This window comes from Lampetra fluviatilis, chromosome 70, assembly GCF_964198595.1.
Source record: "Lampetra fluviatilis chromosome 70, kcLamFluv1.1, whole genome shotgun sequence".
NCBI classification, from domain to species: domain Eukaryota; kingdom Metazoa; phylum Chordata; class Hyperoartia; order Petromyzontiformes; family Petromyzontidae; genus Lampetra; species Lampetra fluviatilis.
Window position 1 is genome coordinate 1,638,464 of NC_136344.1, and position 14,236 is coordinate 1,652,699.

At 59.8% G+C, this 14,236-nt stretch overlaps 2 protein-coding genes across 3 annotated transcripts in view; one reads left to right on the plus strand and one right to left on the minus strand.

Moving 5' to 3' along the window:
• LOC144952898 (pleckstrin homology domain-containing family F member 2-like) overlaps nucleotides 1-14,236 on the minus strand; it is a 95,922-nt gene that overhangs the window by 49,416 nt on the left and 32,270 nt on the right. The gene's annotated exons all lie outside the window — the stretch shown is intronic.
• Nucleotides 1-14,236, plus strand: part of LOC144952892 (phosphoenolpyruvate carboxykinase, cytosolic [GTP]-like) — a 39,847-nt gene that overhangs the window by 3,767 nt on the left and 21,844 nt on the right. The window contains 3 exon segments of the mRNA XM_078883366.1: nucleotides 12,244-12,430; nucleotides 13,435-13,532; nucleotides 13,625-13,809. Of these exon segments, the coding sequence (XP_078739492.1) occupies nucleotides 12,244-12,430; nucleotides 13,435-13,532; nucleotides 13,625-13,809 (470 nt within the window).

Below are 14,236 nucleotides of genomic sequence, written 5' to 3' on the forward strand. Positions count from 1 at the left end.
GATGGGAAATCAGAACACAAATCTGCAGCTATCGCCCTTTGCCCCCCTCCTCCCCGATCAATCACTCCCCTCGCCGCGAGAGTCCAATGACTGACCCCTGCCCCGACTCCTACTGCTGCGACTGCTGCTGTTTGCAGCAGTCGGAGCAGTAGGAACAGCTGCTCATACTGCTGCTACTGCTGCAAGCAGCAGTAGTAGTAGGGTCAGCAGCAGTAGTAGGAGCAGTCGTAGGAGGATCAGCAGCAGCAGTAGTAGGATCAGCAGTAGCAGTAGTAGTATCAGCAGCAGCAGGAGAGGGGTAGGGGCAGCAGTAGTAGTATCAGCAGCAGCAGTAGGATCAGCAGCAGCAGTAGGATCAGCAGCAGCAGTAGTAGCAGCAGCAGTAGTATCAGCAGCAGCAGCAGCAGGAGAGTGGTAGGGGCAGCAGTCACAGTGTATCCCCCCCCCCCCGCTCCCTCTCCGTGCCTGGCTGATGCAACGCGCCAGTAGCTTGCAAATCGTGCCCGCTGGGCTGGCTGTGTGTGTGGCTGTGTGTGAGTGTGTGTACGTGTGTGAGTGTGTGTGTACGCGTGCGGTTGTGCAACTGTGGCACGCGCATACAGACACGCGCATACAGACACGCGCACACAGACAGACACGCGCACACAGACAGACACGCGCACACAGACAGACACGCGCACACAGACAGACAGACACGCGCACACAGACAGACAGACACACGCACACAGACAGACAGACACACGCACACAAACAGACAGACACACGCACACAGACAGACAGACACACGCACACAGACAGACACATACAGAGTGTGGTAACACATTTATGGCTGAGTCGACCAAGGAGGGGTGGAGTTCCCCCCCCCCCCCCCCGTGGACAATGTGTCCGGTTCCGCGCGTGATTTCTCTCTTTTAATGCCACGAGTTCCATTTATTTTAAACTTCTCTCGCTCTCTCTCCGTGTGTACCACCAGCCCCAGGCTCTCCCTCCTCCTTCATCGCCGCCATCATCATCAATGCCATCATCATCAATGCCATCATCATCAATGACAACATCACCGCCAACATCATCACCACCATCATCGCCACCATAGCCACCACCACCATCGCCACTGCCATCACCGCCATCACCATCACCGCCGCCATCGCCACCCAATCGTCGGGCCCCTGTTCTCCGATTGATTTCACCCACTCATCTCACTCACTCACCCACTCACTCACCCACCCACTCACTCACCCACCCACTCACTCACTCACTCACCCACCCGCTCACTCACTTACCCACTCATCTCACTCACACACTCGCTCACTCGCTCACTCACCCACCCACCCACTCACTCACCCACCCACCCACCTACCCACCCACTCACCCACCCACCCACTCACCCACCCACTCACTTACTCACTCACCCACCCACTCACTCACTTACCCACTCACCCACTCATCTCACTCACCCACTCGCTCACTCACTCATCTCACTCACCCACTCGCTCACTCACTCATCTCACCCACCCGCTCACTTACCCACTCACCCACTCATCTCACTCACTCGCCCACTCACTCACCCACCCACTCACTCACCCACCCGCTCACTCACTTACCCACTCACCCACTCATCTCACTCACTCACCCACTCATCTCACTCACTCACCCACTCACTCACCCACCCACTCACTCACCCACCCACTCACTCACTCACCCACCCGCTCACTCACTTACCCACTCATCTCACTCACACACTCGCTCACTCGCTCACTCACCCACCCACCCACTCACTCACTCACCCACCCACCCACCCACCCACCCACTCACCCACCCACTCACCCACCCACTCACTCACCCACCCACTCACTCACTTACCCACTCACCCACTCATCTCACTCACTCGCCCACTCACCCACCCACCCACCCACTCACTCACCCACCCGCTCACTCACTTACCCACTCACCCACTCATCTCACTCGCTCACTCACTCATCTCACTCACCCACTCGCTCACTCACTCACCCACTCGCTCACCCACTCGCTTGCTCGCTCTCTCACTCACCCACCCACTCACTCACTCACCCACCCACCCACCCACTCGCCCACTCGCTCACCCACCCACCCGCTCACTCACCCACTCGCTCACTCACCCACTCGCTCACCCACTCGCTTGCTCGCTCTCTCACTCACCCACCCACCCACTCACTCACCCACCCACCCACCCACCCACTCACTCACTCACCCACTCACTCGCCCACTCGCTCACCCACCCACTCACTCACCCACCCGCTCACTCACCCACTCGCTCACTCGCTCACTCGCTCACTCACTCACCCACTCGCTCACTCGCTCACTCACTCACCCACTCGCTCACTCACTCATCTCACTCACCCACTCCCTCACTCACTCATCTCACTCACCCACTCGCTCACTCACTCATCTCACTCACTCATCTCACCCACCCGCTCACTCACTTACCCACTCACCCACTCATCTCACTCACTCGCCCACTCACTCACCCACCCACCCACTCACCCACCCGCTCACTCACTTACCCACTCACCCACTCATCTCACTCACTCGCCCACTCGCTCACTCACTCATCTCACCCACCCACCCACTCACTCACTCACCCACCCACCCACTCACTCACTCACTCATTCACCCACCCACTCACTCACTTACCCACTCACCCACTCACTCACTCATCTCACCCACCCGCTCACTTACCCACTCACCCACTCATCTCACTCACTCGCCCACTCACCCACCCACCCACTCACTCACCCACCTGCTCAGTCACTTACCCACTCACCCACTCATCTCACTCACTCGCCCACTTCGCTCACTCACTCAACTCACTCATCTCACTCACCCACTCGCTCACTCACTCACCCACTCGCTTGCTCGCTCTCTCACTCACCCACCCACCCACTCACTCACTCACTCACCCACTCACTCGCCCACTCGCTCACCCACCCACCCACTCACTAACCCACCCACTCGCTCACTCGCCCACTTCGCTCACTCACTCACCCACTCGCTCACCCACTCGCTTGCTCGCTCTCTCACTCACCCACCCACTCACTCACTCACCCACTCACTCACTCACCCACTCACTCGCCCACTCGCTCACCCACCCACTCACCCACTCGCTCACACTCGCTCACTCACTCGCTCAACTCACTCACCCACTCGCTCACTCACTCAACTCACTCAACTCACTCACCCACTCGCTCACTCACTCATCTCACTCATCTCACTCACCCACTCGCTCACTCACTCATCTCACTCACCCACTCGCTCACTCACTCATCTCACTCGCTCATCTCACCCACCCGCTCACTCACTTACCCACTCACCCACTCATCTCACTCACTCGCCCACTCACCCACCCACCCACTCACCCACCCACTCACCCACCCGCTCACTCACTTACCCACTCACCCACTCATCTCACTCACTCGCCCACTCGCTCACTCACTCATCTCACTCACCCACCCGCTCACTAACGCACGCACACTCTCATTCATCCACCCATCCACTCGCCCACCCATTCGCACTCTCACCTATCCACTCGACCACTCACTCATTCACCCACTCACCCACCCACCCGCTCACTCACTCAACTTCTCACCCACTCACTCACCCACCCACTCACTCACCCACTCGCTCACCGCACGCACACTCTCATTTATCCATCCATCCACTCGCCCACCCATTCACACTCTCACCTATCCGCTCGACCACTCACGCATTCACCCACTCACCCACTCACCCACCCATTCACTCACTGACAGCACTTGCCCTCACGGTCTGTTAGAGGCTACACGGGGGGCTTTGTCTTTGTGTCTATAGGCGCTGCTGCTACTCGCTAACAGGACTTGCCCTGATAGCCTGTTGGAAACTACACGGGCGAGCTTTGCTTTTGTGTCTATAGGCACCTACGATTAGCAAAAGAAGTTAAACTTTCAGTACATAGACTCATCACACAGCAGAGAGCCATAGACTCATCACACAGCAGAGAGCCATAGACTCATCACACAGCAGAGAGCCATAGAATCATCACAGAGCAGAGACCCATAGACTCATCACATAGAGCCATAGACTCATCACACAGCAGAGACCCATAGACTCATCACACAGCAGAGACCCATAGACTCATCACACAGCAGAGAGCCATAGACTCATCACAGAGCAGAGACCCATAGACTCATCACACAGCAGAGAGCCATAGACTCATCACACAGCAGAGAGCCATAGACTCATCACACAGCAGATAGCCATAGAATCATCACAGAGCAGAGACCCATAGACTCATCACATAGAGCCATAGACTCATCACACAGCAGAGACCCATAGACTCATCACACAGCAGAGACCCATAGACTCATCACACAGCAGAGCCATAGACTCATCACAGAGCAGAGACCCATAGACTCATCACATAGAGCCATAGACTCATCACACATAACAGCACTTGCCCCTACAACCTGTTAGAGGCTACACGGGGGATCTGTGTCTATAGGCACTGCTGCTACTCACTACGAATAGCACTTGCCCCTACAGCCTTGCTTGAGGCTACCTGGGGGACCTTTGTCTGTGTCCCTGTGTACGTGCCATCGCCCGTCTCGGTAGGGTGGGTAGAGGGTGGTGGTGGTGGTGGCATCTTGACCTATGACCTCACAATCTCCACGTGTCCTCCACTGCCTGGGGCAGTCCCCCATCTATGGGGGGGGAGGAGTGGTGGGTGGGGTGAGTGGGGGGGGGTGTAGTGGGGGGAGTGGTGGGTGGGGGGGAGTGGGGGGCAGGGTGGGGGGGAATGGGGAGGGAGGGTGGATGGTAGCATATTGACCTTTAACCTCACAATCTCCACGTGTCCTCTGCCTGGGGCAGTCCCCCATCTATTGGGGGGGGAGTGGTGGGTGGGGTGAGTGGGGGGGAGTGGTGGGGGGGGGGATGAGTGGTGGGGGGGGGGATGAGTGGGGGGGGTGGAGTGGGGGGGGTGGAGTGGTGGATGTGGGGAGTGGGTGGGAGTGGTGGGTGGGGGGGGGAGTGGTGGGGGGAGGGGTGTGGTGGTGGCCGTTCCGCACTGATTGGCTCGCTGCCCGCGTGTTTTTGAGCCACCACCAACAACAATCACCACCACCAACAATCACCACCACCACCAACAACAATCACCACCACCGCCACTAAACGACGGTGACGTCACCACGGCGCCCGTGCCAGGCCAGGTGCACTTTGAGGCGGTCACGTGGAGTGTTGGAGGCTCACGGGACAGACCCGGCAGGTGCCGCGGGTTGGCTGACTGAGATGACCGGTAGATGCACCACCAGCTGTACCCCCCTGCTGTGCCAGGCTAGGTGCATGAGGTCACGGGACAGACCCGGCAGGTGCCACGGGTTGGCTGACTGAGATGACCGGTAGATGCACCACCAGCTGTACCCCCCTACTGTGCCAGGCTAGGTGCATGAGGTCACGGGACAGACCCGGCAGGTGCCGCGGGTTGGCTGACTGTAGATGCACCACCAGCTGTACCTCCCTACTGTGCCAGGCTAGGTGCATGAGGTCACGGGACAGACCCGGCAGGTGCCACACCACCTCCAACAACCACGTGCACTGTAGCGGCCTTCATAGGCGCTGCTGCTACTCGCTACTAACAGCACTTGCCCCTACCGCCTGCTAGAGGCTACACGGGGGACCTTTGTCTGTGTGTCTGTAGGCACTGCTGCTACTAACAGCACTTGCCCCTACCGCCTGCTAGAGGCTACACGGGGGACCTTTGTCTTTGCACGCGTGGAGGTGAGTTGAGGCTGCGTGCGTCACGGGGCGAGCGCACAGGAATTTTAAAACGCTCGAGGTCACGGGGGTCACCGTGGGGGGGGGGGTCACGGTGGGGGGGTCACGGTGGGGGGATGAAGGTAGGGGGGTGACGGTGGGGGGGGTCACGGAGTCTCCACGGACTGAGACGCAGGGATGGAGGGGAGCGGTTGACTTGCCTCATCACCTGCCCAGCAGGAGCCTCCTGCACGCATCTCATCCACCTCCTCCACCTCCTCCACCTCATCCTCCACCTCCTCATCCTCCACCTACTCATCCTGCACCTTCACATCCTCCACCTCCACATCCTCCACATCCACAACCACACATCCTTGTCCTCCACCATTTCCTGCTCCCACCACCTCCACCGGATCCATCACCTCCTCCACCACCTCCACCTCCTCCTCCACCTCTTCCACCACCTCCTCCACCTACCACCAACCAAAGAGAGAGAGACTCAGCAGCAGCAGCAGCAGGAGGATGAGAGATGGCCGCTCGCCCCCCTCTCCTCTCCACTCCACCCCCGTAGGGACCGCGTGGCTCCCATAGTTTCCATCGGGGGGGGGGCGGGGGGGGGGCGCGTCACCGAGCGGGGCCACCGATTGGCTGAACCTTCGCGGGGGAGGGGGGTGAGGAGGGGGGGGGGGAACTCCACGTGGTCACGTGACGAGGTGCGATGGGATCGACCCCGCTGGAGTGTGGAGGAGGAGGAGTTGAGCCGACTTTGTTTGGGGCCCTCTCCAAAAGATGATCGAGGTGGTGGTGGTGGTGATAGTGGTGGTGGTGGTGATCATGGTGGTGGTGGTGATAGTGGTGGTGGTGATCATGGTGGTGGTGGTGATCATGGTGGTGGTGGTGATAGTGGTGGTGGTGGTGGTGATCATGGTGGTGGTGGTGATCATGGTGGTGGTGGTGGTGATCATGGTGGTGGTGGTGGTGGTGATAGTGGTGGTGGTGGTGGTGATCATGGTGGTGGTGGTGATAGTGGTGGTGGTGGTGATCATGGTGGTGGTGGTGATAGTGGTGATCATGGTGGTGGTGGTGATAGTGGTGATCATGGTGGTGGTGGTGATCATGGTGGTGGTGGTGATCATGGTGGTGGCGGTGATTGATTGAGGTGATCGAGATGGTGGTGGTTATGATGATAGAGGTGATGGTGGTGATGGTGATGATGAATGAGGTGGTGGTGATGGTGATGATGAATGAGGTGGTGGTGATGGTGGTGGTGATGGTGGTGGTGATGGTGATGATGAATGAGGTGGTGGTGATGATGATGATGATGAATGAGGTGGTGGTGATGATGATGATGATGAATGAGGTGATGGTGATGGTGATGATGAATGAGGTGGTGGTGATGGTGATGATGAATGAGGTGGTGATGGTGATGATGAATGAGGTGGTGGTGATGATGATGAATGAGGTGATGGTGGCGATGATGATCACCAACACATCCACCATCATCAGATGCTTCACCACCATCACAACCTCCACCACATCACCACCACCACCACAGCCTCGACCACATCACCACCACCATCAATCTCCACAACCACCATCACATCCACCATCACATCCACCACCACCACCACATCCTCAACCACCACCATCACATTCACAACCACAACCACATCATCCACCTCCACCACAACCATCACATTCACCACCACCACATCATCCACCACATCACCACCACATCACCACCACATCATCCACCACATCATCCACCACCACATCATCCACCACAACCACCATCACATCCTCCACCACTATCACATTCTCCACCACCACAACCACCACCACATCATCCACCACATCACCACCACATCACCACCACATCATCCACCACCACATCATCCACCACAACCACCACCACAACCACCACCACATCCTCCATCACATTCTCCACCACCATCACAACCTCCACCACAACCACGTAACCGCCCCCCCGCCCCCCCGTCCCCACTAAGTGGGTCCAGGCAATGGGGGCAAGGTTCATGGGGCAGGCGGTGAGAGCGAGCGGGCGGGCGGGCGGTGGCCACCACGTGACTCTGGGGCGGCTGTGGTGTTGACAGCGAGGGGGGGGGGCTCGCGGCGTGTCTACTGGGGGGGTGGGACCTGAATCAGCTACCCACTCAGCCACCCACCAAGCTACCCACCACCCCACTCAGCTACCCACCACCCCACTCAGCCACCCACTCAGCTACCCACTCAGCTACCCACTCAGCCACCCACCACCCCACTCAGCCACCCACTCAGCTACCCACCACCCCACCCACACCACCAGCCACCCACCCACACCACCACCCACCACCTCACTCAACCACCCACCATCCCATTCAGCCACTCACCACCTCACTCAGTCACCTCCCCTCATCTTGTCACCTTGTCACGTCTACCTAACCTCACCTCGTTGTCGTGGTGGTGGTGGGGGTGGTGGTGGGGGTGGTGGTGATGGTGGTGGTGATGGTGGTGGTGGTGGGGATGGTGGTGGTGCTGGTGGGGATGGTGGTGGTGGTGCTGGTGGGGATGGTGGTGGTGGTGCTGGTGGGGATGGTGGTGGTGGTGGTGGTGCTGGTGGTGCTGGTGGGGGGGGTAGTGGTGGTGCTGGTGGGGGGGGTGGTGCTGGTGGGGATGGTGGTGCTGGTGGTGGTGGTGGGGGCTCTGATCCCGGATGTTGGTGGTGGCTCAGCGATGAGGAGCCAGGGGGGAGTAGGAGGAGGAGGAGGGAGGGCCCCACTTAAAGCCGTGGACACAGCGGCGGGGAGGGGGGGCTGTGTGGGTTGGGGCTGTGTGGGTTGGGGCTGTGTGGGTTGTGGGTTGGGGCTGTGTGGGTTGTGGGTTGGGGCTGTGTGGGTTGGGGCTGTGTGGGTTGGGGCTGTGTGGGTTGTGGGTTGGGGCTGTGTGGGTTGGGGCTGTCTGGGTTGGGGCTGTGTGGGTTGTGGGTTGGGGCTGTGTGGGTTGTGGGTTGGGGCTGTGTGGGTTGTGGGTTGGGGCTGTGTGGGTTGTGGGTTGGGGCTGTGTGGGTTGTGGGTTGGGGCTGTGTGGGTTGTGGGTTGGGGCTGTGTGGGTTGGGGCTGTGTGGGTTGGGGCTGTGTGGGTTGTGGGTTGGGGCTGTGTGGGTTGGGGCTGTGTGGGTTGGGGCTGTGTGGGTTGTGGGTTGGGGCTGTGTGGGTTGTGGGTTGGGGCTGTGTGGGTTGTGGGTTGGGGCTGTGTGGGTTGTGGGTTAGGGCTGTGTGGGTTGTGGGTTGGGGCTGTGTGGGTTGGGGCTGTGTGGGTTGGGGCTGTGTGGGTTGGGGCTGTGTGGGTTGGGGTTGTGGTTGTGGGTTGGGGCTGTGGGTTGGGGCTGTGGGTTGGGGCTGTGGGTTGGGGCTGTGGGTTGGGGTTAGGGCTGTGGTTGTGGGTTGGGGCTGTGGGTTGGGGTTGGGGCTGTGGTTGTGGGTTGGGGCTGTGGGTTGGGGTTGGGGCTGTGGGTTAGGGCTGTAGTTGTGGGTTGGGGTTGTAGTTGTGGGTTGGGGTTGGGGCTGTGGGTTAGGGCTGTAGTTGGGGTTGGGGCTGTAGTTGAGGGTTGGGGCTGTAGTTGTGGGTTGTGGGTTGGGGCTGTAGTTGTGGGTTGGGGCTGTAGTTGAGGCCTGCGGGGTTATCTCTCATTCCACGGTAATAGTGCTGACACCCATTTGCACAGCGCACAAATCACCCCCCTCAAGCCTCGGGGCAAATGTTGACTCTGTGCGCGTCAGGGCCAACTCTGAACCGGTCCTGGTGCCTTCCTCTAGGTCGACTCGGCCTCATGATTTACGCGGTGTGTAAGTAGTCGGCATCGTCACTGGGGGGGAGACAAAGGCGGTCGGGCGTGCGTGGTGCTGGCCACCCACCCCCTCGTGTGCCACAGTGCCGGTAGCCTTCATAGCTGCTGCTGCTGCTCGCTAACGGCACTTGCCCCAACAGTCTGCTAAGGCTACACGCGGGGGGGGGGGGGTCTTTGTCTGTGTGCGTGTGTGGACTTAACAGGGCTGGAGGGGCAAGTGCTGTTAGTAGCAAAGACAAAGGTCCCCCGTGTAGCCTCTTGACAGGGCTGTAGGGGCAAGTGCTGTTAGCAGCAGCAGCACTTATAGACACACAGACAAAGGTCCCCCGTGTAGCCTCTTGACAGGGCTGTAGGGGCAAGTGCTGTTAGCAGCAGCAGCACTTATAGACACACAGACAAAGGTCCCCCGTGTAGCCTCGAACAGGCTGCGGGGGCAAGTGCTCTTGGTAACGAGTAGCAGTGCTCCATCTCACCCTGGAGTCGATGTTGCCGAGTGGACTTGCCGATGACCGGTACCAGCGATGTCAAGATCGGCCTCTGTGGAGGAGGAGGAGGAGGTTACGTGAAGGAGACTACTGTGGGCTGGTGCCAGGCTAGGTGCACGTTGAGGCTACTGGGCAGTTGGGAGGCAGTTCCTCCAGCAACAACAGCGGAGGGCGGAGGAGAGACGCTCACAACAACGAGCGGAGCGCCGGGCGGATAAAACGCAGCGAGTTGGCACAGTAGGGGGTGCAAGACTCCAGATCTAAGTCGGTCAGCCCACGGCGCCTGCTGGGTCTGTCCCGTGACCTCCTTCTGCACCTAGCCTGGCACAGCAGTACAACCCATGGCGCCTGCTGGGTCTGTCCCATGACCTCCTTCTGCACCTAGCCTGGCACAGCAGTCAACCCACGGCACCTGCTGGGTCTGTCCCATGACCTCCTTCTGCACCTAGCCTGGCACAGCAGTCAACCCATGGCACCTGCTGGGTCTGTCCCGTGACCTCCTTCTGCACCTAGCCTGGCACAGCAGTCAACCCACGGCACCTGCTGGGTCTGTCCCATGACCTCCTCCTCCTGCACCTAGCCTGGCACAGCAGTCAACCCACGGCACCTGCTGGGTCTGTCCCATGACCTCCTCCTCCTGCACCTAGCCTGGCACAGCAGTACAACCCATGGCACCTGCTGGGTCTGTCCCGTGACCTCCTCCTGCACCTAGCCTGGCACAGCAGTCAACCCATGGCACCTGCTGGGTCTGTCCCGTGACCTCCTCCTGCACCTAGCCTGGCACCACAGGTCAACCCATGGCACTTGCTGGGTATGTCCCGTGACCTCCTGCACCTAGCCTGGCACAGCAGTCAACCCACGGCACCTGCTGGGTCTGTCCCGTGACCTCCTCCTCCTGCACCTAGCCTGGCACAGCAGTCAACCCACGACACCTGCTGGGTCTGTCCCATGACCTCCTTCTGCACCTAGCCTGGCACAGCAGTCAACCCATGGCACCTGCTGGGTCTGTCCCGTGACCTCCTTCTGCACCTAGCCTGGCACAGCAGTCAACCCACGGCACCTGCTGGGTCTGTCCCATGACCTCCTCCTCCTGCACCTAGCCTGGCACAGCAGTCAACCCACGGCACCTGCTGGGTCTGTCCCATGACCTCCTCCTCCTGCACCTAGCCTGGCACAGCAGTACAACCCATGGCACCTGCTGGGTCTGTCCCGTGACCTCCTCCTGCACCTAGCCTGGTACAGCAGTCAACCCATGGCACCTGCTGGGTCTGTCCCGTGACCTCCTCCTGCACCTAGCCTGGCACCACAGGTCAACCCATGGCACTTGCTGGGTATGTCCCGTGACCTCCTGCACCTAGCCTGGCACAGCAGTCAACCCACGGCACCTGCTGGGTCTGTCCCGTGACCTCCTCCTCCTGCACCTAGCCTGGCACAGCAGTCAACCCACGACACCTGCTGGGTCTGTCCCGTGACCTCCTCCTCCTGCACCTAGCCTGGCACAGCAGTCAACCCACGACACCTGCTGGGTCTGTCCCGTGACCTGCAACTGTCCCGTCACACTTCACGTGGCCTAAAAGTGCACACAGCCTGGCACAAGCACCGTGGTGACGTCACCGCTGCTTAGTTGCAAATGGCGGTTGTTGGTGGTGGCGGTGGTGGCTGTTGGTGGCTGTTGGTGGTGGTGGTTGTTGTTGCTGCTGCTACCATGTGTGGAGTCTGGTGTTGATTTGGAATGAAATGTCCAGAGAAACGAGATCCGCAGGGTCGCTGGGTTTAGAGTTGGGGACATTGAGTTCAGTTTGCTGGTCTGGTGTTGTGATGAGTCTATGGGTCTCTGTGTGAGTCTATGGGTCTCTGGTGTGTGATGAGTCTATGGGTCTCTGCTGTGTGATGAGTCTATGGGTCTCTGCAGTGTGATGAGTCTATGGGTCTCTGTGTGAGTCTATGGGTCTCTGGTGTGTGATGAGTCTATGGGTCTCTGGTGTGTGATGAGTCTATGGGTCTCTGCTGTGTGATGAGTCTATGGGTCTCTGTGTGAGTCTATGGGTCTCTGCAGTGTGATGAGTCTATGGGTCTCTGCAGTGTGATGAGTCTATGGGTCTCTGCTGACCCCTAATCTCCCCCCCCCCCGTCCTCTCGTCACCACAGGCGCCCGTGGCGTTTGCTGTCGGCCCTTCCCCACGCCGGCGCCGCCAACGCCAACGCTGGTGGCGGCGTGGCTGCCACCGCGGTGCCGGGGCGCAGGCTGCACAGCCGCCCGTTGGATGCCCGACTCGCCAACGCCGAGTTGTCCGACTACATTGAGAGCACCGCTCGGCTCTGCCAACCGGATAAGGTGTGGTGGTGGTGGCGGTGACGGCGGTGGTGGTGATGGTTGCGGTGGTGGCGGCGGCGGCGGCGGTGGCGGCGGCGGTGGCGGCAGTGCCGGACTCTAAACTAAACTCTTGTATCGATGTAAAGCTTTCGTGACTGCAGGGATTCATCTTCTTGGTTCTTTGGGTAAAGTCATCACGTAGAAGGGAAGTAATAAAATAATAAAAATAAAACATAAAATACAATTCTCACGACGTTTCGGCCACAACGCAAGCAGCCGTCCTCAGGTGAAGAACAGGTCTGTCGGAAAGACAGCGTCTGACAGACCTGTTCAACGCCCGGAAGATTGGACTTTTTTTAAATCTAAAACTTCTTGATCCAGATTCATCCGCATTGGTCTGCACTCGCAGATTCGCATTCCTGTGTCCGTGATGCTGCGACTGTGTGTACGTGTGTGTGTGTGTCACTGTGTGTGTGTGTGCGTGTGTGTGTAACTGTGTGTGCGTGTGTGTGTAACTGTGTGTGCGTGTGTGTGTAACTGTGTGTGCGTGTGTGTGTAACTGTGTGTGCGTGTGTGTGTAACTGTGTGTGCGTGTGTGTGTAACTGTGTGTGCGTGTGTGTGTAACTGTGTGTGCGTGTGTGTGTAACTGTGTGTGCGTGTGCGTGTAACTGTGTGTGCGTGTAACTGTGTGCGTAACTGTGTGTGTGCGTGTAACTGTGTGCGTAACTGTGTGTGTGCGTGTAACTGTGTGTGTGCGTGTAACTGTGTGTGCGCGTGTAACTGTGTGCGCGTGTGTAACTGTGTGCGTGTGTGCGCGTGTGTAACTGTGTGCGTGTGTGCGCGTGTGTAACTGTGTGCGTGTGTGCGCGTGTAACTGTGTGCGTGTGTGCGCGTGTGTGTAACTGTGTGCGTGTGTGCGCGTGTGTGTAACTGTGTGTGCGCGTGTGTGTGTAAGTGTAACTGTGTGTGTGTGTGTGTAAGTGTAACTGTGTGTGTGCGTGTGTGTAACTGTGCGCGCGTTCAGGTCCACATCTGCGATGGCTCGGAGGCTGAGAACGAGGCGCTGCTGTCGCTGCTGCAAAACCAGGGCATGGTCAAGAAGCTCACCAAGTACCAGGACTGGTGAGCACCACTCCTCACCACCGCTCCTCACCACCGCTCCTCACCACCGCTCCTCACCTCCGTGTCTCCCCCCCACCCCTGTGGTCTCCCAGCTGGCTGGCACGCACGGACCCGCGTGACGTGGCGCGGGTGGAGAGCCGCACGGTGATCGTGACGGAGCGTGAGCGAGACACGGTGCCCGTGCCGCGCTCCGGCAGGCCCAGCCAGCTGGGCCGGTGGATGTCGCCGGGAGACCTGGCGTCGGCCGTGCAGGATCGCTTCCCCGGGTGCATGCGCGGTGAGAGACGCGGGGAGGAGAGACGCGGGGGGAGAAACGCGGGGGGGGGGGAGAGAGACGCGGGGGGAGAGAGACGCGGGGGGAGAGAGACGCGGGGGGAGAGAGACGCGGGGGGAGAGAGACGCGGGGGGAGAGAGACGCGGGGGGAGAGAGACGCGGGGGGAGAGAGACACGGGGGGGGGGAGAGACGCGGGAGGGGGAGACACGGGGAGACACGGGGGGGGAGAGACGCGGGGGGGGGGAGAGACACGGGCAGAGACACGGGGGGGTAAACGATGTGGGGGGAGAGAGACGCGGGGGGAGAGAGACGCGGGGGGAGAGAGACACGGGGGGGGGAGAGACGCGGGAGGGGGAGACACGGGGAGACACGGGGGTGGAGAGACGCGGGGGGGGGAGAGACACGGGCAGAGACACGGGGGGGTAAACG